This window comes from Strix uralensis, chromosome 17, assembly GCF_047716275.1.
Source record: "Strix uralensis isolate ZFMK-TIS-50842 chromosome 17, bStrUra1, whole genome shotgun sequence".
Classification (NCBI taxonomy): Eukaryota; Metazoa; Chordata; class Aves; order Strigiformes; family Strigidae; genus Strix; species Strix uralensis.
The window spans coordinates 17,647,849-17,671,631 of record NC_133988.1 but is presented as its reverse complement, the minus strand read 5'-3'; the positions used below and the strand labels follow the sequence as shown (position 1 = coordinate 17,671,631).

The 23,783-nt window shown below is 51.0% G+C and overlaps 1 protein-coding gene across 1 annotated transcript in view; it reads left to right on the top strand.

The window, feature by feature from the left end:
- The window catches only part of MN1 (MN1 proto-oncogene, transcriptional regulator), a 40,037-nt gene extending 27,020 nt beyond the window's left edge, over positions 1-13,017 (top strand). Inside the window, exon 2 of the mRNA XM_074886959.1 lies at positions 7,709-13,017. Coding sequence (XP_074743060.1) covers positions 7,709-7,893 — 185 coding nt within the window. The 3' untranslated portion in view covers positions 7,894-13,017. The remainder of the gene's footprint in view (positions 1-7,708) is intronic.
- Positions 13,018-23,783: the final 10,766 nt, after the last annotated feature.

Here is a 23,783-nt window from a genome sequence, read left to right as displayed (position 1 = left end):
AGCAGCGAGCACCGATGGAGTGCCGTGCCAGCTCTGAGACCACCAAAAGCAAAATAAACATCTTTGCAGCATGGGCTGATCTATGCTCCCTTTAGAGTTGCAGGCACCTCCAGTTAATCACGCTGTCTGTGGGGGAAGAGGCTTTGAGGGTCAGAGGACGTTGCCAGAGCTGATGGGCTGCTGGCGGGGTGGGCAGCTCTCAGCGTTGAGGGTGGGTGGGCCGCGAGCGAGCGGGGACGGCTGGGCCGGGCCGTGCTGGGCCGGGCCATGCCTTGCCTTCAGGTGAGTGTGTCTTGGTTAGATGCAGCAAAGTCAAACGCTTTAATCCTGGTTCGCAGGATATATTGGTGATGTGGGACAGCGCTCAGTGCCCTGCACACGTTTTTGACTCGAGCCTTCCCTCCTTTGTGAGAACGGCTTCCGCAGTGCAGCTCAGCTGGCTGGGTCTCAGCAGTACATCTGTGGACTGACCAGGCCAAATGACTTCTTAAAACGTTAACGATGAGATGTGGCTGATACCCTGGAGTTGGGGTATCTGCACAGCGCTCCTGGTCAGCAAAGAGGAGAATGGCCGGGTCCCTGTTTCAGCTGTGCTCGTTATCACAAGTCCTTGGCATCAGCTGTTCATCTTAACCACAAACTCTTCTTAACATCCTTTAATTTTGTTCATGTTGGGGGGGGTAGCACCTTTATGTATCCTAGGGGCTTTAAAAATTGTGCAGGTAAATGAAGGAGTAAAATGAGAGTAGAGGAAGGTTTCAGCAATGGAGCAGATGGGGCTTGGTGCTGCAGGGTCCAAAGCCAGAGGCAGCCTTTGCCCCCTGGCATAAAATAGAAGAACAGATCCAGTCCAAAGTGGGGTACAGGTTGCTGGAGGTGACAAAGACTGAAAGTGGTGCAAGTTCATGGAGAAAGTGGGTGGCAGGTGCCATGTTTGTGTTTATAAACAAATGCAAAACATGTGCTTGTACTGGGGTCAAGAAAATGCCTTTGTCCAGGATTTTGTCAGCGCTACAGCGGTGTGGGAGGAGATGGCTCATTTGTTTATCCACACAACTGAACTGGTTGTGTTTAAAAATACAATTTTAGGAGTAAATTAATCCGTGGAGACTAGGTCCAGTGTGCAGGGAAACATGAAATGTTTTCAGACCTTATTTTTCTTGAAAACTGAAAAAGATGATTCCATACTGTATACAAATGCAGAGCTATGTGCCTGAACCAATATGTCAAACTGTCATGTGGGAGATTTGGTGAAAAACATCTTGTCCTAAGGGAATAATTTTAAACACTATATGTAGGTTTGCTGCCTCATAAGAGATCATTACTCAAATCTATTCCCTCTTATTGTAGCTTGGCCTCTGCTTAACGGGCGCAGAGTGAACAGAAGCCTATTAACGCATCCTGTAAGGGTGGTTATCAGATGGTAGAGGGGAAACTGATCTCTGATCAGGGAATATAGTGGTTTTGGCCAAATCCTCTGAGTTAGCCTTAACAAGATCAGTAGCAATCCAGGGCCTTCACGCTCGGCTGGCCATCGAGGGCGGCGGTGGCGGGGCCGTGCTGTGCCGGGCGGCCGGACCCTGGGCAGTGGGGCTTTGTCAGAGCCGGTGAGGAAGTGTAAGGGACAAGCCCTGGGGCAAGGAGCCATTCCAGGGATCTTCACCTCCTGTTTGTCACTTCAATCTCGCAGGAACGCTGAAATGTGGGGTGGAACCCATTCCCAACCAGACCCCTACCAGACTGTGACTGCACTCTCCTGCTTGTCACTGCCGCCCGCTCCTTTTGTTGGTGGTGGTTTGGGCAAAAATGAGAGGGATGGCATGAGCAGCACCTGAAGAGCAGCATAAACTCCCGGTGCCTGTGTAGCATCCACGGTTGCCTTGACTACACACCATCCCTCCCCCAATTAATCTCTCATGAGATGATGCACGTCATGTGTGCTAGCATTGCAGGTGAACTCATTTTAATGGGATTAGCTTGCCTAAAAATTGGGACACATCTGGGTTTGCTTAGTGCTTGGTGGGGTTGTCACAGTTAAGAGAACATGTTTATTTTTAAAAAATGCGTAAGACGATGCTACATGAGGGAAGAGGCTTTACATAGCAGCTTAACGTGGGCTAAGGAAAAAGAGGGAGTGAGAAGGAAGCTGGAGGGATTGGAAGTGTGTATACATGGTGTCTTCGGGAGTGAGGAGAGTGTCAGGATCTAATCTCACTAGGGAGAAATGTGTTTTTCCTGAGCTGATGTGAAAAAGCAGTCTGTAGAGTGCCTATTGAATTTTTTGGTGGAGCAGAACTCCTCGTCTGCTCCCTGTCTCCCAGCTGCGGGCTACCAAGTCTTCTGGCCAGGCTCCTGTGGTAGTCACCACGCTGCCATGAGTGTTGTGTAAACAAACAAACAGCGACCTTTCATTTTCTGAAGGCATGCATGGCTTTGCAAAGTAGAGCAGAACGAAAGAGCCGCTTCCTAAACGCGCGAGGCCAGAGTAGAGGACGCGGGGCATGGGAGGAAGCCTGGGTGAGTCTTTCCCGGCCTCTGCTTCTGTCTGTTCGCTTGTTTGCTTGGGACATAACGATTGAAATGTGTTTGTGTGGGTGAAGCCTGCTCAAAAGCTTGATGTGTAGCTTTTACCTAAAAGCAAACTTTAGTATTATTCATTTTAAAAAAAAAAAAAAAAGCTTTGTTAGTCTTTTGGGAATGTGAAGCTGTCTGTGTGTGCATCTGCCGCCGTAAAGGAGAGCAGCCTGGCGTTCTTGTCCCGACTGCTCGAGACAATCCTTACCATTGCTTTTGTTTGTTGTTGTAACGGATGAATGTTAGCAAACTATTCAGAGAATACTTTGAAATATTTACCTAAAACATACAGTTTGAACTGCAATAAACAAACTTGCTGGAATATTGGCTGAACAGAAGCATGTAAGGGCTGTGAAAGTGGACGGACTTAATTCACTTTCATGTTCCAATGAATGTTTGCAAATATTTCTTTGCCATAGCCACCCAGCTCTTCCAGATGTTGTGGCTGGCTCTTGGAAGTGCCTGTGTGCAAACTGAGCTCATAATATTAATTGAACCTCACGTTAACTTCCAGGGCATTCAGCGATTACTGCAGGAGTTTTCTCTGCCGTGAGCAGTTTTGCGCAGTGGGCTGGGGTACACGGTGCTGGGTTTTCCTCGCCTTTATCTTCCTCTGAACTAGGGAGTGTGGGTTGCTGCTCTGGCAGGATGGTGGTAGGATGGGCCATTATCATCAGGGTAAAAGGCAGAAACAGTTTCCTGTGCTGGAAAGCTGAGCTCGCTCCGTGCAGTCGCTGGCTTTTGGGACCCCCACGACTCGGGTGCTGCTGAGGGATGGGTGCTGGGTGCGCTGGGCGGGGGAGCCCCCGCGGTCAGGGGCAGTGCGGTGGCTTTTGCTCTGCAGGTGAGTGTCCTCCCCCCCAACACCCGCCAGCACACGCGGGGGTGGCGGAGGCTGTGGCGGCCAGGATGTGTGCTAATGGCAGCTTTTGGGGTGAGGACACTGTCACAGCTGAGCCATTTCCAGACTCCTTTTGGTCTTTGGTCACTTTATCGCTTTGAGTTTCGTGCCCTCCATGTGAACACACTCTGTGCTTACACAGGATATTTTATCTCTTATCTCTACTTCAGTGTTTGCCGTTTGCAGGCGGCACACGCTGTCCTGCGATTCGGGTACTTTTACTTGCATCTGTCCCAGGTTCTGTTGTGTCATGTCCTTCAGTTTGGAGAGGAAGTCTCCACCCAGACCGTCTCGAGACCTTGGGTATGGAGGACGGCTCTTATTAGAAGGGTGTTGCTTTTATTAATAACACTTACAAATTTCTTGCAGTAGTTGCTAATAGAGGCAGTTGTGCAGTTTAAACATAATTTGTTTGAAAATTCCTTGCTTTCAATTAGGCGTACTTCATGACTGACAGTGATTTATCTGAAACTTGGCAACTGTGAGGCACTGACGTGATGATACCATCTTGCATTACCTGACTAATTTTAACCTGCTGAGCCCCATCAGTCTCTACTAACAATACCCCAGGACTGCGTGCGCTGTGGGAGGCAGGTGCTGGGGCGCTGCTGGTTTGAAGGAGGCAGAGGGACAGCGAGGAAGGCTGGTGAAACAGGTCTGCTGGGAGAGTGTGACTGTTTTGGGCGAGCACCAGGCTGTACCGCGTGCTTAAGAACGTAACTCTCATCAGGTGGATTAGCACAACTTTAGTTTTTTAATACAAAGGGTTTTTTCAGAAAAGCAGCATAGCTTTGTCAAGGCAGAAACATTGGGAAAAAGTAAATTGCACTGAATATTTCCCTCCAGATTGGCTTTGAGAACACTTGTGCCAATGCAGGCCTTACTGCAAGCTCTCATCCTCTTTTTGTTTTGGATTTGAATGTATCATTTTCTGTGCTCTTTAACAATAGACCAAGGGAGCTTGAGCTCCCACACGGCGGTGTTGGGTTAGGCATCCTGTGGACAGTGGCAAACTCAGGATCAGCTTCTGCTCACCTTGTTTACTTGGGTTTTCCTCTGAGGCCAAAAAATCCTGTTCATCACTCCGGGATAGATTTTGCATCGATTCCTTTGTCAGGTGCTTGTTTATGAATTTTATCCACAGCAAACGTTTTAGAAGGAATTTGCTGATTTACAAGCAACTAAGCCTGATTTTTCATTCTTTAGATGCTTGTGGTGTATGAACGTCCTCACTTAATCGTTGGTGGAGGACCTGGTCCCGGCTGGTGTCGGTGGTGTCTGCACGGCCAATGCAGACGTCGGTGCCGGCACAGCGGAGCCCCAGCTCTGCTCCGGCCAGGCGCCGTGTCCCGCTCTGGGGATGCGCTGTCTCTGCCGCTTCTGTCGGTGTCCTCGGCCAAGCGGCTGCTCTCCTGGGGCCCTGCAGCGAACGCTCCTTGCAGAAACACCGCCGAGATCCCTGGGCCCCTCCTGACAGCAGATCAGCAGTGGGACTTTTTCCTCTTTCTCTGCAGCAGAGGAAGAAAGCTGCTGTCACAAAGACTAATCTCAAGGCGCTGGCTTTTCCGGTACCGAGACCAGCATGTCCTGTACATTCAGGGAGACCTAAGAATAAAAAATACTGGGTACTGTGTGCATTGTAAGGGATGTGAACAAGTACAAATAAGAAAAACGTTTCCCTTTCTCAATTCTCTGCACAATCCCATCTGAGTTTTAAATATCTTATAAACCAAAAGTTACTCAGGTATATTTGCATTTAGGATAGTAAGTTTAAATTGAACACTTCATCAAATAGTGTTTATTCAGGGAGTCTTTTTTTTTGCCCTGTGATTTTCCTGAAGTGGCACCACGATGTCAGCTTGGGATTCACTGGTCGGCGCTACCGCAGCCAGTAGCCCAGTGTCGGTGGCGCCGCCTGTACCGTTCCCTGCCCTGTGTGACCAGCTCTGCAGTGCAGATGTGTCCCTCGTGTCGAGGGCCGAGGTGGAAACGCTCCCCCGGGGAGGTAAAACCGCTGTTACTCTGCAGAGGCAGGCGCAGACTGTGCAGGGGAGGGAGAGGGGCTGGGGTGTGATGGGGCTCGGGGGGGACAGAGGGAAGAGTAAAAGCTCCCCGCGACGGAGCAAAGCCAGGCTGTGCTAACGCCGCCTCTGCCTGCCAGAACTCTGCGTTTGGGTATTACACGGCCAACTCTGTGCTTCAGCTCAGCTCCTCGGTGCTGCTTATTTATCAAAACTGACTGAAAAAGCCTAACGCCAACTACAGGCGACTGTAATCCACTTTGGAGTTCAGAGAACGTGAGCGTCTTTGACCTGCCAGTGTTGGATTCTTTACTGGAGCAGCGGCTGCGCTGGGCTGAGGTGTGTAATGCGGCTTTGTGTTGATTTTGCACATGGTTGCACTAATGCAGCATGTGGCTGAGCAGGCAGCACACTGCTCGGGAGCCCCTTCCTTCTCCCATTGCTTATAGTATCCTGTCCCCAGGTTCTAATTAGTTTCTCTGTATGGTGTTGATACTGTTTTGAATACGAGCATCCCATAATCGAGCATTAAAAGCATTTTCCAGTTTAAACCAGGGACTTCCAGACTAGTTTAAGATTATTTTTTAATACCGCTGTGATTGTGTAACAGGCTTTTCAGTTCCTGTTTTGTGTCTGTAGTGGCTGGTTAAGTGAAACAAATACAACTTGCTCCATGCAGTGTGGTAAACCCGCCCCGCTCAGCTTTGTGGGGCATGAGGAAGACGGTGTGAAGGACGCTCTTAAGGAGGTTAAACATTCACAGCCATTTTCTGGCATATTTGGCACGCTGCTGCATCACCCGCAGCCCTGCGCCATGGGAAGTCCCAGGGTCTATCAGAGAAATTACGGTCCCTGCGTTTGCTAGTGCTGCAGCGGCTCTGCTCTTACCTCTGCTGGGTGAACGTGAACGAAATGGTGGATGAGGGGAACTGCAGGCTGCCTGTCAGGATGTTGTTGGCTTTTTTGTCTTGCCTTGCACCCTTCTTCTATTTGCTCACTGTTTTTATCCCACAAAAGCCCTCCTTCCGGGGTTGGGGGCTGTCTCCATTGGCTCGGACGTCCTCCCTGGCCGAAGCAGCGACGTTTGGGGTGTTCCTGGGGCTGCCTCAGCTCCCAGAGGGTTTTCTGTGTCCTGGGCTGGCTCCTCCTGGGGCGAGGGGGACGAGCCCCAGCCTGCGCTGGGCTGCCCAGCCCTGCCGGGGTGGACGCCGGCCGCTGCCTCAGTGTTTCAGAGGGTCTCTGAGAAGGAAGGACCCCATGGAGGGGCTGCCAAGGTCATGGGGATTTACAGGGGGAGGGATAAAGTTGGGGGGGGGTTGTCTTTGGGCTTTTTTTGGTGATTTGACTAAGAGCAGTGAAGAACTAAAGAGGTGATTGATTTCAGAGACGAGTAAGGTGATGAAAGAAAGATGTCCCTGGCTGTGTCGGGCAGGGAGAGGGCACACGCACCAAGGCACATCTTGAAGATGAGAAAAATACATTTGCAACAGAGAAGATTACTTGAAAGTATTAAGAATGGAAGCGAGGAAAAATAATGAAGTGACAGTGGGAATGAGTCATGAGTACATGGTAGTATAGTTTGGAAGGAACAATTTTAGTTAAGTCTTTGTATTAACTGGAAAATCCAGAGGGAAAAGACCTGGGACATTGTTTAGGATGTTTCAGTTAAATTCTTTCATTTCTGTGATTAACAGAAACTAATGGTAGCTAAAGATCATACAAAGTCCTAAAATGAAGAAACTCTAAGAAATATGTTATCGTGGTGCTTCATTAAAAGAGGTGACCAGGGAGGCCTGTGCCTGTAAGAGATGGACAGTGGGAATGACCTGGAGGACACGGAGGGTTCGGGGCTGGTTTCCTTCTTGGGGAAGTTTCATCGATTGCAGATAGCGGAGGGTGCGCAGGGAGTGCTGCAACCCAGGACACACATAGTCAGTCGTGTATACATCCCCAGCATTCAGACGAATTGATGGTTTACTGTGAAACAAGTGCATGTGGAAGAATGTTTTTGGTGTTTTTCTGGCACAGTGAAAAATCAGCCGGCAAGGCGCTCGGTGGGGTGGGAAGAGGGAGCTGAGCCGGAGGCGGGCACAGGAGCCGGGGCGCAGCGGCAGGGGCGCGGGGCCGTGCCAGGTGCTGGGGTTGTGCTGCACGAGGCGGTGGGGTGGCACTGCGCGGTTCTCCTAACGCTCTCTCTGTGAACCCTTTCCAGCCCACGACCTTCCCCCGAGCAAGACCTCGGCGGCGGCGCAGACGGGCAGCCACCTGCAGTGCCTCTCAGTCCACTGCACGGACGACGTGGGCGAGGCGAAGGGCCGGACTGCGGTGCCGACGTGGAGGTCCCTGCACTCGGACATCTCCAACAGATTTGGGACTTTTGTGGCCGCCCTGACTTGAACAAAAGAAATTATTTTTTTTCTCTTTTTAATTTCAAAGGGCCGCTACTGCTAGGTGGACTATTTTTCTAGGTTGGTACCTGCTTAGTGGCATATGGACTGGAAAGGGTTAATTTAAAGTAAACCTCAACTTTTTTTTAATCTTCTGCCACAGTATGTTACCAGTGTTAACCCTTCTGCAGTTAGCACACTTTTGCTTAAGATTTTCCTGCTAGACCACTTTTTCCCATTATTCTGTAACCTTGGCATACATTTATAGATGAGGCCTTTTCCTTTTTCATCTCAGCGTATGTCCAAGTCACGTATGTCATAATAAGACAAAGATCCTCCTCCTCCTTTTCTTCCTCATTTGCTTTGTTTTTCCTTTTTTGTTTTGCTTTGTTCAGTGCTTATTACAATGGTGATCCTGAAGAACAGCAGTTCAGGAATAAACGCCGGTTAAAGTGAAATGGTCATCATTATATTATATATTATATTGACACCCAGCTTTTGCCAGTCACGTACAAACCAAACAGTTAATGCTCTGTTGAATATTCAGGCAACGAGCCTGCCCTTTCTGAGAAAATGATGTTCTGTTATTAATAACGTTCAGCCTCACTTGCTCTCCGCCTCCCCCTGCGAGGCGAGGACGCTGGTTCCTGTGTTTACCCTGGTGAAGCCCAGAGACGGGGCTCTGTCATGAATGGGCTGGTTCAGGCACAGCCGGGGAAGGTAGAGAGAAGTTTTTCTAAATAAGTCTAACAGGAAGTTTACTTAATAATTAAGAGTCATTATCTCCTCCACCAAATGCCCAGGCTCCCCCCTGTGCTCGTGAGGAGGAGCGGGGGATGCTCCCCAGTGTGGCCGCAGCCTCCTGCTCCTGGTGATGCTCCCACGGTTCCCACTTTATCACCGCTGGAGAGAACCAGCCCCCCGAGCCGTTGCAGCCCCCCTGTGTGGGCTGGGCTGGGCTGGGCTGGGCCCGCCGCCAGCTGTGGCCACTGTCCCCAGAGCCCTGCCAGCTGCCAGTGCCCATTTTTTGCCCCTTTATAGCTGAAGGAAGATGCTGTCGGTCAGACGCGGGCTCCAGCGTCCCGTGCGCTTGTCTGCAGGGTGCCCCAGGTTGGGGGATGGCCCAGACAGGGGGGCGCAGGGGGCTGTACGTCCCGGGTCAGTGTTTCCTAATGTGCCAGGGCAGGGAGACCCCACGTTAGACCCCCCCCGAACTCATTTGAGGCCCCGTTTTTGCCACGCATTGAAGAGCAGAGTTACTGGATGCACACAATAAAAGGAAAACCATACTTTCCTGCTTGTGATAGATAATACTCGTTTGAGAAGAAAGTTGGAAGCAAACCAGATAAAAACATGACTGACACGATGATCCGACACTCCTGTGGTTTTACGTAATGCTGTCCATTATTTGTGTATCCTCTGTGTACAGGGGTGTGAGCCGTCCCACCCTGCTCAGGCCAGCTCGCTTCCCTCTGCTCCCTGAAGCTTAATAACATCACCAGAGATTTAGGTTTTAGCTGTGAAATAAAGGTCGGCCTCTCTAGGGTTACTTTTTACTTCTGTCATGAATTCACAAAATGTGTCCCTCCTCAAGGGAAGGAGTTTGAAGACTGCTTTGTATTTTATCTTCGATGATTGTGCTGGGCCTTGAATTATTTTGAAGTAATGTTCTCAGTAGACACCAATGGAGAGGAAACTCTGCCTAAAATGCCAATGGCACGGGGTGGTCTGAAATCCTCACTTGGTCATACGTGGCTTCAGAGAGACTCACAGTGTTTGGAAATGTTAGTTGAATGTGCTCTTATTAACCATGCATGGATTGATTTCCTCTTATGGGTCTGGTCAGTGACTTGACTTTGGATAAATTTGGATAGTTTTGAACGTTGATTTTCAATATTTTGTTCTACTGAAGCCGGAGCTGCCATGAGGATGAGGATTTTTGCCCATCCTGGAGCAATTGGCTGTGGAGCTGCCTCATGCCTGCTTGGTTTGGAACAGAAGGATGGGATGTTTCGTACCTTCTGTAGGTGTGTGTGCTACCTGAATAAACATCACCATCCCCAGGAAGGTATCTCCTGGTAGAATAATAATTGTCAGCCCCCATTCTGAAGATGCCTCTTTGCCTTTTCTTTAAGTCCCGGTTCACCCAAATTTGTGATTTATCTTTAAATTCAGCCTAGCAGAGCACCTGGGGGCTGCTGGGCTGAGGGGGGTCTGTGTCTGGGGGGGGTGGGGGGGGGCACAGCTCCTGCCCCTTCCATCTGGGTGGGTCTTGGGGTAACCCCAGTGAAACACATGCCCTGACACAGGATACTGTGTCTGGGCACTTAGAGATGAAAATTTAGGAAGAGTTCATGGCCTGGTGGCATTCCTGTACCAGAGTGCAGCCCTCATGGCTTACCTCTTTGTTTTTGGTTTTTCATGCTGCATTGAGGAGAACAGGTTTTTCAGGCTTCCTGAGGTCAGGGATGCACACCCTGTGCTACCAGGAAGAGACCTTTCAGTGAACGCTGCATCAGACGTCCCAGATCATCGCTTTTAAAGAGAAATCCTCCTTTAAGTAGAAAGGTGGTGACTCAGTTGGTCTTGCCCACCCTTTTCTTCTGGTTTGCTCTCTGCTGTTTGTGCGTCGCTCCTGGAGTTGTTCTCATCCACTTGGGACTTGCTTTTTCACTTGCTCATAGAAACAGAAAGTGGAAGTAATTCCTTGAAAACCAATGGAATCCCAACAGTTTTAAATGCCATGAAATGAGGGGGCCGGGCTGTACTGAAGCCAGGGGACGTGTCCTCAGCAGTGGTGGGGAGCTGCAGCCGTTGCTGGGGCTGCTCCCACCTGGCCCCAAGGTGGGTGCAGTGGCAGGACGGGATTTTTAGGTATCGAGGAGTTAAAAACAGTGGTTGCCTGGCTTCTGGGCCTTGTTGTCCATGTAGCTTTGCTGAATAATATGGTCACAGGCAATCCCTTTGCTAACCTCCTATCCATTCGATCTTGCTTAATTTAAGTGACATCATCAACTGAGCAGAAGGAGACGTTGCGAGCTCTACTCGGGGCAGCTGTTAGCAATGCCAGGACCAGCCCGCGCTTTTATGGTTTCTTTGCTTTTTGCCAAAGATCAGAACAGGAATGGTATATGTGACTGACCAGGAGAAGCATCACTTCATGCTCATCACCTGGTGTGTTTGGTACTGACAGCGTATGCAGAAGGCTAGAGCTTTGTCGCAAAGCTTGTGTTGCCTGCAGTAATTTCATTGTACTCATCTTCTCCATTAATTTGACACTGAATGCACTGATTATTTTTTAACGTAGGTAAAATACCAGCATAGCCCTATGTGGTAAGAACTGAAATGATTTGATTTTCTGAATAAAAATAATTCCAGCTGAAGCGTGTTTGAGAGCTGTAGGTAAAAGCCTGTTGTACAAGAGGTAAGTTGCACTCATTGTGGAGAGGGAAACTGAGGCACGGGCAGCGTCACCCCGAGCGGGGTCAAAGGCACGTCGGTGGCAGAGCTGAGCTGTCCCCGGGGCCTGAGCTCTGCTCGCAGCCCTTGTTGCTGAGCTGCACGGCTCAAGGCTCGCTTCCTTCGGACGGTGAGCTGGTGCCCCAGAGGGTGAAATGTTATGAGCTATGTGTTCCCCGAATGACCGGGCAAAGCCAGAATAAGGTGAACTCGCCCCTGCTTGTACTACAGGGCTTCCGAGGGGGGACGTTGTACCGTGGTGAGTGTGCCGTTAAGAGGTGCACAATCTTTGCTGTGTATTGTGAACAGCAGCCGCATCGCGGCTTCGCCGGGTGTTTTCGGCTCTCGCAGGCAGCCCCGTGCCCCAGGTGCCAGGTGAGGGGGAGCCTGGCTGACACCGACCTCCTGGCCCAGCTCACTGGCTCCCTTTGTAGCTGTTAAAAGAAACTGTGCTTGGTCTTCAAGTCAAAATGTAGTAGCAAAGTGAGCAAAATCTCTCTTGCATTTAACTTGGGAGGAGTGATAAAACATTTCTTTGCCAAAAAAAGGAAAGAATAGGCCTTATTTATTAAATACTCTTGCGAATTTTCTCCAGATCACTTTTCCCTAGGGTTACTAGTTCTCTGCTATTCTAGCTCGGTTGTTAGAGCATCAGTGAGAGAGGGTTTAGACTCATTTTTATTTAGTTATGGTGACTTTCATCAAATAGGTAAGGATTTCATTGTGTGGTTAGGGTGGAAGGGAATGAGCATCAGAAATCTGTCATCTGGGTCGTTGAGGGAACTGTTTCAGAGACTGTATGTCTAGGCGGTCACTCCGAGGCTGGCTGGCCTTCCCAAACCAGGGGCAGTGTCGGGCTTCCAGGCACCACCAGGAAGGCAAAACGTTCACAGCTTTCGCGGGGAGGGAAGGGGTAAGGCAAGCGCAGGTCAGTGCGACGGGCCGGCTGCTGGGAGGGCGGGAGGACGTGGGGGGGTGGGGAATGCAGACAGAAACAAAACTGGTAAATTTTGATTATTTTTGTTAAGCTGCAGTGTAAGGTTTTCTCAACTACTAGATTCACAGCTGTTCAATGGATGGTGTGTAAGAGCATAACCCATTTTTATAGAATTGTTTCTCCTTTATTGCTTAAGGCTAATGGAGGAAATAGTCTAATTTTGTCTTAGAAATTCTCTATTAAAATTGTTGGTTTGAGTCCATCCGCTCATAGATTCTGACTGATGAAACTGCAGGCTGTGATTTCCGGCAGTTATAACTTTATCACTATTCACTACCCAAGAATATTACAGCTTTAAAACAGCCTTAAGCAAAAGGATGTTATTTCTTTGTACTAAATTTGGTTCATGGAAAAGAAAAAAAATTCAAAACACTGGTAATCCGTACTGCATAGCAAACTCTTCTGAAAAATGTTATTGCACATGTAAAATATGAAAACTTGACTCTGCTGTGTGTTAGGCAATCCTGTAATCCTTTTTTTTTTTTTTTTGATTCTTGTTAAATTCATTTCTTAAATGCTTGGTTGGAAGACTGTGACAATAGCTCATGAAATTGAGTGTTATTTTTCTTTCTTTTTTTTAAATATGTAAAGTGCAGTCTTCTGTATTCATGCATATTGTACATATCTGTATATGTTTTACTGAGCAACTAAATAACAATAAATATGATGTTAATGGTGGCTATTGTATATTTCATACCATGTTTGTTAATTTTTGTAGCAAGTCCTTTTCCCCCTAAGATGTGAAGAAGCAAAATGATGCTCTCCATGTACAGGTAAGCCCGGGGCCTCGTGAGGATCGGGACAGATTTTGCCGGTTGTCTGGGGAACTCCTCACCCACAACGGGCTTCCCCGCTGCCAGGGCTGTGGCGCGGAGCCGGGTGACTCGGGGCAGGCCTGGGGACGCGGTTTGTTCCTGGCACTCCTCGGCTCTGCCGGTTCCCGGGGAGGCAGCCCCGCAGCCAGAGCCAGCCCCTTGCCCCCGGTTCCGACAGGGACCGACACGGAGATCGCCAAGGTTGGAGCTAAGCGGAGCGATCGGAAACATCTTCTTAGTGAAGTCATTTCTCCTCTGCTATCACAGGCAGCACACCCATGAGGTTTTCTGAGCCACCCCGTCTGCAGTAAACGGGGCTTGGGGAGGAAAGACAAACCCCCCCGGGAGCAGCAGCGCGTCTGAATTTGGAGGAGGCTCCTTCCCGGGCTCGGGGGATCCCTGGTACAAGAGGAGGTTCCTCCTGCCCTTGTTGTAAGCCAGAGTGCTGGATCTGCCACAGAACTTCTGGCAAGATTTTTGAGCTGAATTCTATGAATAAGAAGTAAACAGGTTAGAGCTCTTAACGAAGATTCTTAAAAACCCCTTCATCTCTGTTACTCCAATTTCAAACTCTTACTCCTTTCATGTTCCTGCGAGTTTTCCAAGGAGAAATGTCGCAGGGTATTTTCCAAAGCAAAAAAAGCGCAATAGCCCAGGCAACGTTCAAACACGTTGTTTTTGAACTGACGAAACAACCCTCCGTATCTTTCACACGCGGGAAGCACAGAAGCGCTGCTCAGCCTCACGTGTTTTTCCCATCTGTTCGGCGTGCGCTGAGGTGCGGGAAGCTGCGCGGCGCTGGCGGCGCTGCATCGCCCCTGCCGGGGTGCAGGGCAGCAGGGTGAGCCGCGGCGCCTCCCCGTGCTGCACCCGCCTCCGCCAGCACTTCTGTGAGCTCAGCTGGGAACTTCACAGGTAACGCACTGAAAGGTAAATAAAGTACCCAGACACTGTATTCCATCTGATCCCTCTGCATATTTTTGCAACGTTGAAAGCACAAATGGAGAAATGAAACTTTTGAGAGCCGTTTCAAGTCCGTTGAGGGAGAAAGCTTTGCTTAATTTTCAAGCCATGCTTTTAATACTCCTGAAGGGACAAAACTATGGAAGAGAAGCGTAATCTCTGAGCTCACCTCTTGTTATGTCGGCTGGGTATAGAGGTAGCAGACAGAAATTTGTTAACTTTGGCTATAAAAAGCTGTTTTGTTTTGACACATTCTCTCTTATTAAATCTGGTAATTATATGTTAGATACTTTGTAACTCTAGCTTTAAAAGTAAATAACTTCTTTACTTTTTTGTGTATGCAACCCTTCTGAGAAATAAATCTATTTTCACAGCTTTTTGCTCCTTGCTGTGTAAGTAGTGTGCATGTTTTTCCCCAACTTTCAGCTCAAAGCCATTGAAATTATTGAAATGACTTTTCCGGTATCAGTGGTTTTTAAGCTTGGACTTCTTTTTGATCCTGAGAGAGAAATACAAGCAGCATTTGTGGCAGCTGTGCAGTGTCTTCTTCACAGTGGAAACCCACAGAAGATGAGACCTTCCCCTCTCCGCCGGTGCCCTGCGGGCCCAGGGCCCGGCGCAGCAGCCGGGAGCTCCTGGTGTTCCGCATTCCCGCTGCTGGCTCCCACCCCTCCTCCAGCCCGTCCCCAGAGACGCTTGCGGCATGGTGACCCCTGGGAGGCCCCTCTCAGCTGCGGGGGATTTCAGACGTTCGGTGCAGCTTCAGTCGGGCTTTGCCCAAACCTGGGATTCTCCAGGCTGCCCTGCTCGCCGCGCTGTGCCCTCTCCCTGTTCTCTGGTCACCTCTGGCTCTGGAGCGTGTCCGGAGGGAACGGGCCCTCGTGGCTGGAGCCGCCTTGGTGCTGCCCGGCACCCTGGTGTCACAGCATGGCTCCTTTTACTGCGTTGGCTGTTCCAGTAAAGCTGGCCATCACCTCTGTTAATAGTTGGGTTCACGCGGCTCCTCTGGTGCGCGATGGCGGTGTCCCGACAGCCAGATTTTCTGTGCAAAGGCTCCTTTCGCTCCTGCCAGCAGCTCCTGGCTCCGAGGAGCCGGTGGGAGCTCGCAGTTCGCTGTGCATCACGTTAACAGATGAAAATAAACGGACTGATCTTTGATTTCCTACTCTTTGTGCTGCCTTCCCTTGTCGTCTGGTAACATTCGTGACCTCTGGTGCTGCTGGCACGGAGCTTGCTTACCCTGAACACTTGCCTTCGTCCCGGTGCTCTGTGCTCAGAGGCGCGTTTCTGGTCTGTGTCAGTGTTAAGCAGGGATTATAGTTTATTAACTAAAGAAAAGCAAGGAGTTGGTCAGAGAGCTTTTATAGTTCTTGCTCCCCTAATCGTTGTTCCCTGTGCCCTGAGACTGTGCCGAGAGTTGAAATCTGGCTGTAGCCGTGTCTCTTTTCCCAAGCCATTTAACTGATTTAATTATGTCCTTTGAGTTATTTTCTGCACGAGGCTTAGGCATTCCTGTCACGGAGGAGACCCTATAAATATGTATTGTATGTCCAGAAGTCAGGGATCCATCGGCAGCACAGCTGGATCCTGTGTCCCGAGATCTGCCCGGCCCCTCCGCCGTGCCAACACCGGGACACGGAGCAGCCGTGAGCATCTGGGCAGCTCTGCCCTGGCGTCGCGGCGTTCCGCGGGGTAGCTGCGGGCGCGGTGGAGAGCTGGGCACGGCTCTCAGATGGCTTTGGGCATTACAAGCCGTTTGCCCACGGAGCCTCCCTGCCCACCCTCTCAGCAGGAACACATGTGTCCAAGCCGGGGCAGAGCCGCGTGTGGCAAAGGTGGACAGAAACACTGCTTGTGGGCTTCTGTGTGTGACTCCAGAGTCCTTTAAACCCCCTTTTCCCGCATGGTTGGCTGTGCTAGCTGCTTACAGACTGCTGCTGCTTTTACAGGAGCATGGCAGACGGCATCGTTTTCCCCACAAACCAAAGTGAATAAACACGGGAATGAAAATTTGGGTCAACAACATCCTTTGGGCTGAGAAACTTGTTAGAAAATGGAATTATGATGGGTTTCTTTTAATATTAATTGAGTATTTCCAAAAGTCTCCAGGCTACATGCCTGAAGCGGTTACTTTCCTGATTGGTGGCCAGAGGTTGTAGCCTCCCCAGCAGTTTTAGATTTATGGCCAATAACATCACACATACTTTGCTTGTAAAATGTCTGAAAACTCTTTGCTCAGGTGAACTCCATAACGCTGTGCCTGCTGGGTGGAGGTGTAAATAGAGGTGATAGCTGTTCTGAGCTCTCCTTCTTTCTGAGACGTTGCCAGAGCTTATTAATGATAGTGCAGAAAGTGGAGGTGACAAGACCTGAAGAAAATCATTTAGGTCATCTTTGGTTAATTAGTGCAGGATTGCTCCCTGTCCTCTAATTCCCAGAGCTCTGACCAGCACAACGAAAATTGACAGAGCAGTGGGGGGGTCTTAACCTTTTAGTTACAAAAAATCAACCAACCAACAAACTCTTTATCCCCAGCTGTGGAGTGGGGATAGTGTTGGAGGTGAGGGAAGGGGAGAAGCGCCTGCCAGCCGCACAGGTGGTGTTGGAGTTACACCACCTTTTCCTACTGCTTGCAGGCAGTGGCGGGTCTGTGCCTCCGCAGAGCCCATGCAGGGGGTGCACAGGGGAGCTCCCCACGGAGCCCCACCAGCCTCCGTCCCCGGGACGGATGCGGGAGGTGGGAACAGGGGCTCCTTCACCTGCCCACTTGGCCTTGGCCACATGGCCACCGTGAGGCCTCTAAGCCCTCGCTTGGACTCATTATTTCTTGTTGGATTGTGCTTATATCCCCACCTGTAAAACTGCACAAGGGGAAAACTGTGAGCCCTGGTTAATGTTTGCTGTGTCCTTCTAATGTTATTAGTCCACAGATAAAGAAGCTGTTGAAATGTCACTCTAAATTTGATGTTAAAACATTGATTTCAGCCTCCTTCTTGAAGAAGGCTGAAAAGTTTGGTGCTATGAGCACTCATGTCCCGCTGAAACATCCTCGAGGGTTTGTAATGCAGCGGGGTTAACTGGTAGAGAATATTCAGTGCTGGGCTTCAGGAGGTGGGAACTTTTCTCGATTTCCTTTTATCCTCTGCAAAATGCCCCTCTCCCTTCCCCCCTTCTCCCCCCCACCCCCTTTTCTCTTTATAAAGCTGGAATTCTTCCAGACTCTGCTCTGGGCTTGCAAGAAAACTTTACTGTGTAAATTTGCTCTTTGTGTTGGGAGTCCTTTGTTTAAACAGCATTGTGAGCTTGCTGGGGAGGGATGGAGAGAGGGGGAGCTGGGAGGAAGAATTTGAAAAGCCCTGACCCCTGATGAATAAAATCCAGCACATTAACACATTCTTCAATAAATTCATGATTGCAGATAAGGTGGGAGTCCCCAGGGCCGGGCTTTTCATTAACCCCCTGCTGACTAACCCAAACAGACGCAGTGTTTTGTTAGCGCGCTAGGACAAGCAGAGCCCTTTTGTGGCGGAGGGGCCGAGCGCGCATGGGGAGATCTCCTATAGGAAACCAGGTTACAAAATGGGACTCTATTTCAGAACAAACTCCTTTTGGTTAGTTTGATGAGATTACAGAAGGGAAAAGGCTTTAACAAGGGGCTTATTGAAGCTAAGTAACCGTTCTGAATACAGTGAGGACCAGGGCAGAAAACATATGATTCCCAAGTAAATAGGCGTCTCTACAGTATGGCTAAAACAACAAAGCTGGACATGCTCGGCATGGGTACTATGGGGCGTGCGGGGATGCTTGGAGGCGTGAACACATGTGGGACCCTTGTGATAACCTGTGCGGGGCACCAGGCGGGCGGCCGGCGCTGCCACAGCACCGACACATCCCTCCCTGCCGTGTCGCATCCCGCAGAGCGGAGTTCGCTCCTTCGCAAGGGGCCGTTTAACCTCGGGCAGACTCCGAGCTGCGCGGGCGCTGCTCCGACGCTGCGTGTGTGTGTGGCAGAGAGGGGCCGGCGGGGTTTGCGCTCTCTGTGCCGCCTCCCGCACGCACAGGCCTCGGCGTCGCTGCAAGCATGGCGCGGGGAGCCAGGCTGGTGTCCCTGCTGCTGCTGGAGGGTGCTCTGATCCCTGCCTTGCTGGTGCCAGCAGTGCTGCTCCCTGCCTGGGCAAGCTGGCGGCCATGTGCTCCTGCACCCTTCCACTTGGGTGTCTGCTCTTCCTCTCATTCATCTGTCCAACGCATTTGCACGGAAGAGCTGTGTTCCTTCTCAGCCGTCGCAGTGGGGCAGGAGGTGAGCTGGGCCATTAGCCGCCGCATGCAGGCCAGCCCTGCACCCCCTGCACCCCAATTTACACCTGCTGTGCCTCCAAGTCACCCTGAGAGTGGCCACCCGGCCACAGTCGCCGTCCCAGCCAGCTGCACCGTGCGCCGCAGCACGCTGGTGTTGGAGGGAGGCATTGGAGAGGCACCTGCGCTATGGCCACAGTGTGAGTTGCACCTCTTGCAGTGTTTTAGGCTTTGAAACCTTGTTTGTTCTTCTTGTGTCTGAGTGGAAAGCCTGCTCAGGAAACATTTTGCTTTTGTGGAGACCTATCCCCCAAGATGCCTCCCTCTCATACTAGGAAGGTCTTCTGGGTTGTTTATTAGAATATTTACATTTCTAAATGGTCTGAATTCTGCTTGTGCTCCCAAGTCTTGGTCTGCCAAGCAACTCAGAGTATCACTCAGCCCAAAGAAATGCATTTTGGGATGAAACCCAGAAAAATCATGAGTTTGTCTCAGATTCCCGCTGCCTGCTAGTAATAATGCTGTGCCTTTCTCAGGCTGTTGTTGCACGAGGCTGCCCATCTCCTGAGAGGTAACTCCAAGCCTCTCACAGAGCAGCTCATGCCCAAGGCAAGTGACCCCTGTCCCTCAGCAATAAGCCCAGGTATTCTGCATGGGACACTGGCAGAGCACAGATGTGGCTGAACCTTCCTGGGGAGAAGAACAAGGGATGAGCAATCCTTTCCTGCAAGCTGCAGGCCCACGTGTATGAGAGCTACCCCTGCAGCTCCAGAGAAGCCGGCCTCGTTGCAGGGAGGACCAGCAGTGTGACAAGGCTGTTTGGGGCGTGAGCATTTGGGGTCAGGGAGATCTTGGCTCCCCCGTGTCATGGTGGGGCTGGGAGATGCTGGATTTATGTTGCAGCAGTGCCTGTACCCCTGGGTACAGCCTCAGGCTTCTTGCTGTGCTCCTCATCTGCTCTGCTGGTGGCTCTGCAGCGATACTGGGGAAATGGTCAACAGTTCAAGCCTGAAATCCCTTATAAACAAATTCCATGTCTGCTGTGGCCTTCTCTCCCAGCAGCACTGTGAGCAGATGCAGCAGGGGCTGCTTTTCAGTCTGTTTTAAACTATTTAAATTTCCAAGGTTAATAAAGAGAGAGAGACGTGTATTATATTTGTAATTAAATCAAACAATCTCAATTCATGGACACTCAAGGTTCCTTATTCTTGATGCAGTGCGATTAGGAATTGCCAGTTTCCCTAATTAATGGCTGATACCCTCAGCTCTGAGATCTCCCTGTGTCTAGCACAACGCTCACCCGGGTTTCGGCCTGAAATAACCCCAGTGGCTCGCACTGTGTGTGAATAACCTCCTAAATGTGTTTGCCTTGTAAGCTTGATACACCTTATCAAGGCTCTTGCTTACAAGCCCTAGTGAAGGCAGCCCATTGTGTTGAGAGATTACTGCTGCTTCAATGCCATTTAATATTTTACCATTGCTCCATCTCATCGACAAGAAGCACCTGGAAGAGGAAAAACCTGGTTGTTTGGGTACGTAGAAACGATGGGCTCAGGCTCCAGCTGTTGGCCCCTGTGAACTGCTGCTGGTTTGCCCGGTGCCAGGCTGGGGGGCATTTCCCACTCTCCAGCCCCAGAAGCGCTCTCCCGGCACTGCCGTCCTGGCAGAGGCAGTGGGTTTAATGTTTTGCACACATGGCTCTGCGGGGCTGATGTGTTTGACTGGAAGGAGCAGTCACAGCTCCTTCCCATGGAAAATCCATCTGTTCCCCTGCATTCCCTGGTGTGTGGGGTCTCAGTGCTGGGGCGGGGGCGACAGCAGAGAGGGTATTATTTGCCGTGCACCCTGCTTGGCTGAATGACGCTGTGCTGCGCTGGAGGTGGTTAGGAGGGATTGCTCAGGCATGTTCCCCCTTTCCTTTGCCTTCACTTATTATTTGAGACTTTGCTTTGTAAGAAAAGCCTATTTTTCACATGTTGGGGCTATGTTATTTATTCCCCTCGGCTGTGTCCAAGCTCTGCAGAGGGCTGCGGAGCCCCTTGGACAAGCCCCGAGGGCAGCTTGTGCGGGAGGGCCAGGGCCCAGGTGCCGGAGCTGGGCTCGGCAGCGGGGGGCTGCAGAAAGGGTCTTTTCAGGGTGGAGGTCTGGGGATTAATCTGAAGGCAAGGTTTTGTGGTGGGTTTTTTTTTTTTTTTCCCCCTGGAATAATTGAAGTTCAGCTCTTTTCAGGCACTGATAACGCTCCAGCAGGACGGCAGAGGGGTGGTGGGGAGGCAGTGGGAGCCCGCTTGCCTCTCCCCAGCCGTTCCCGGGACTGCCGAGCCCATCGAGGCCGCAGGAGCGGTGCCTGCACAGGTGACGACCGTGCCTGGCTGATGTCCGTTCACCCTGGCAGGGTCTCGGTTTCAGGTTGGCCTCCCTCATGGACTGGCAGCGTGTGCTGGTGCCGGCACATGGCACAGACTCAGGCATTGCTGCTCTCCATCCCCAGCAGGCTGTGGCTGAGCTGAGTGCCCCGGCCAGGTGGGGGGTCAGCCAGGACGCTGCTCCCCGGCTCGCTGGCCCAGCCACGTGTGTTCTGCCAGCTGTGTGGCCAGCACATCCCCAGGCAGGGCATCCTGTGCCCTCTGCTCGGAGGTAACCCACGGCCATGGCACAGGTAGCTGCTGGCCTGACAATGGAGGCATTTTATCTTAATTTGAGCTGTTAAGAAGTATCCCTTTTTCTGTGATTTATGGTGCCAGATCAGGCCGGGAGACCCACGCGGGTCCAGCACAGCTCCCAGGGAGCGCTGCTGGCCGGAGCCCAGCGGGGCCTTTACAGCCTGTAACGGGGCTGGCTCGGCCTTTCAGCACTTTAAAGGCTGTTTGTGTTTGACGGGCTGATGCGTATCAAATGCAATCCAGCTTCCCACTGTCTGCTCTGTCAGCCCCCTGATGCTGGCCTTTGACAGATAAAGCACCCCCTCCCCGAATTTCTGATTTCACACTGATGCACAAACATTCTTTGGCAATTTGAGCCCATTGTATTAAAGTAGTTAAATTCCTTAAGCATGTGCCTCTGCGAACACAGTGGTGATGTTCAGCACAGAAGTATCAGTGCGGTGGCAGTGCCATGTCAGGAGACCCGTAACGGCGACGGTTCCATCGGACGCTGAGCCCGTGGGCTGCAGCCGCGCCCATGCCACAAGCACACGGGGCTGAGGATGCTGCTGCACGTACCGAAACGCCGGCGCCCGCGGCTGCCCGCAGCTCTGCTGCAGCGTGCATGTCCGTGTGTGCCGGCGGGGTCCTCACCCTCCTGTGTCGGGGAAGCAACACTGGCGTAGCCCAAGGAGTCTGCGGGGGGACTGACTGCTGTGGCAGTGCGGGGGGTATGAGGAGGTGTTAAAGGTCTTTCTTGTGAAGTGCCTTTGCCTTTCTGCTGGACCTCAGAGAAAGCACTCTGGCCATCCTAATTTCAGCTCAGTGTGGGACTTGGCTATTTGACCTGGCCTGGAAGCCTCTTTTCCCACCCAAGAGTGCCTACTGGGTCCAGGAGCAGCCTGGGAACAGGAAAAAAGGTCCCAGGAAGGGAAGCAGCTTTGGCAAATGCAAGAATTTAATTGTTCTTAGCTAAGTGGGAGAGCTGGAGGGGGCCACCATTGCTGGGCTCTGTTACAGTCCAGCATCTGATCTGCTAGCCCTTGCCTCAGAAACTACCTCGTGTGGTGTAGTCACTAGTGAGTTAAGATTTAGTTTCAAATGTCTTAAGTTATTATTGATGCTTGAAAAGGTTACATCTGCAACTCATTTTCTATGTCATTGACGTTCTTTTCTGACAAATAATTTCAGAAATATGCAGCAAAATGTTTTGGCCCACAAATGCTGCAGCTCACCAAGTGTGCAGACCACATCTTTACACATTTTGTAAGAAAAAGCTTAACTCCTCATGTGCTCTCACAGCTCTGCTTGCCTCAGGAAGGCACGAGGGTGATACGAAGTCCTTGCTGCTGATGCAGCGCCCATGTGGGTGCCACGAGGCCCGCTGGAGCAGAGGGTGCTGGAGCACTCTCCATCAGGGCTGGCATGTGCTGGGGTGCAGAGGGCTGGCCCTGTCCCTCTCGAGGCACGATGGAAGCCCAAGGGAAAAAAATGGTAGGTGACCTGTTCTAGTGACGGCTACACCTTTGGTTCTAGAGAAATACGGTTTGGGAAGGGCATACTCCTGGGTGTCAGTCCTCTGTGGGTCTGCGGACACCCAGGCTTCAGAGTGCAGGTGTTGGGTGGTGTCGGGACTTGGACGGGCTTTGGATGACATGAAAGCAACAAACCTGGAAGAGAAAATTCGATCATTTTGCTGGGATAGTCAGCGGCTGTGTCTGTCACTGCGTCCCAACGCGCTGCCTGTGGCTGTGGCCAGGCTGCTCTGTTCCTCGGATCACAGGAGTGCTCCTGGCAGCTGTACAACGGCAGAGGGAAGTGCTTTCACCGGGCTTCCCAGCTGCTGTCACAACGCAGTAATGATTTCAGGGAGACATAAGCCAGATTGTTTGAATGAGAAAGCAATAAGTGACCTTGGCTTTCTGGTTCATGCCCAGGTGTATGAAGGGGAAATAAGAGAGAGTTGCCTCCTAGGAATCATCATCAAAGCCAAGCATCATTCATGTAATTTGCTTTGGAAGGTGGAACTTGTCTTTTTATTTACCAAGCACTGCTGATGTCCAAGATAACATTTATATCAGATGGGAGCTTTTAAAGTGCTGCTCAGACAGGGCTGCTGACCTTCTTCTGGTCTTATTAAATGTTATGCATTTGACATGCTCTCTTCTGTTATCTAAATTACCAGCCTGCCTGAGAAAGGTGGCTGCTGGAGTGAGCTGGGTGAGGTTAGATGTCATCTGAGTGTCTCTGCTTGATGTGCCTTTGCAGGCAGAGCTCAGCGGGAACTTTGCTATTGGGATGAAAGCCGTAGCTTAACCTATGGGCGGTCTGAAATAACTTCATTGTAGAGTGGTATCCAGAGTGAAGATGGGACTCCACAGGAACGCTTCCCTTTCCCCAGCTTGCCTTTGTTGTTGCTGCTTTGGTGAATATTAAGAGGGGTTGCTGACCCTTGCGAGCCCGCGACCTCTGTATCTGAAAGGCTGGTGGAGAAGAGCCTTCTTCTCAACCTTGCTGAGCCAGTCTTTCCCCAGCGCTCTCCTTTCTTTGCCAGCGTGACACTATGGAAATGCAAGCTATGGAAATGCACCTTCAGAGCTGCCACCCCCGGAGCAGATTCGGTGCGCTCCCGCCATGTGTGGCTGACTGCTCCGCTTTGCGTCCCTCTGGCAGGGCCAGACCTCCTCCGGGAAGGGAACCGGCAGCCAGGCTGGCTCACATCCTGTGG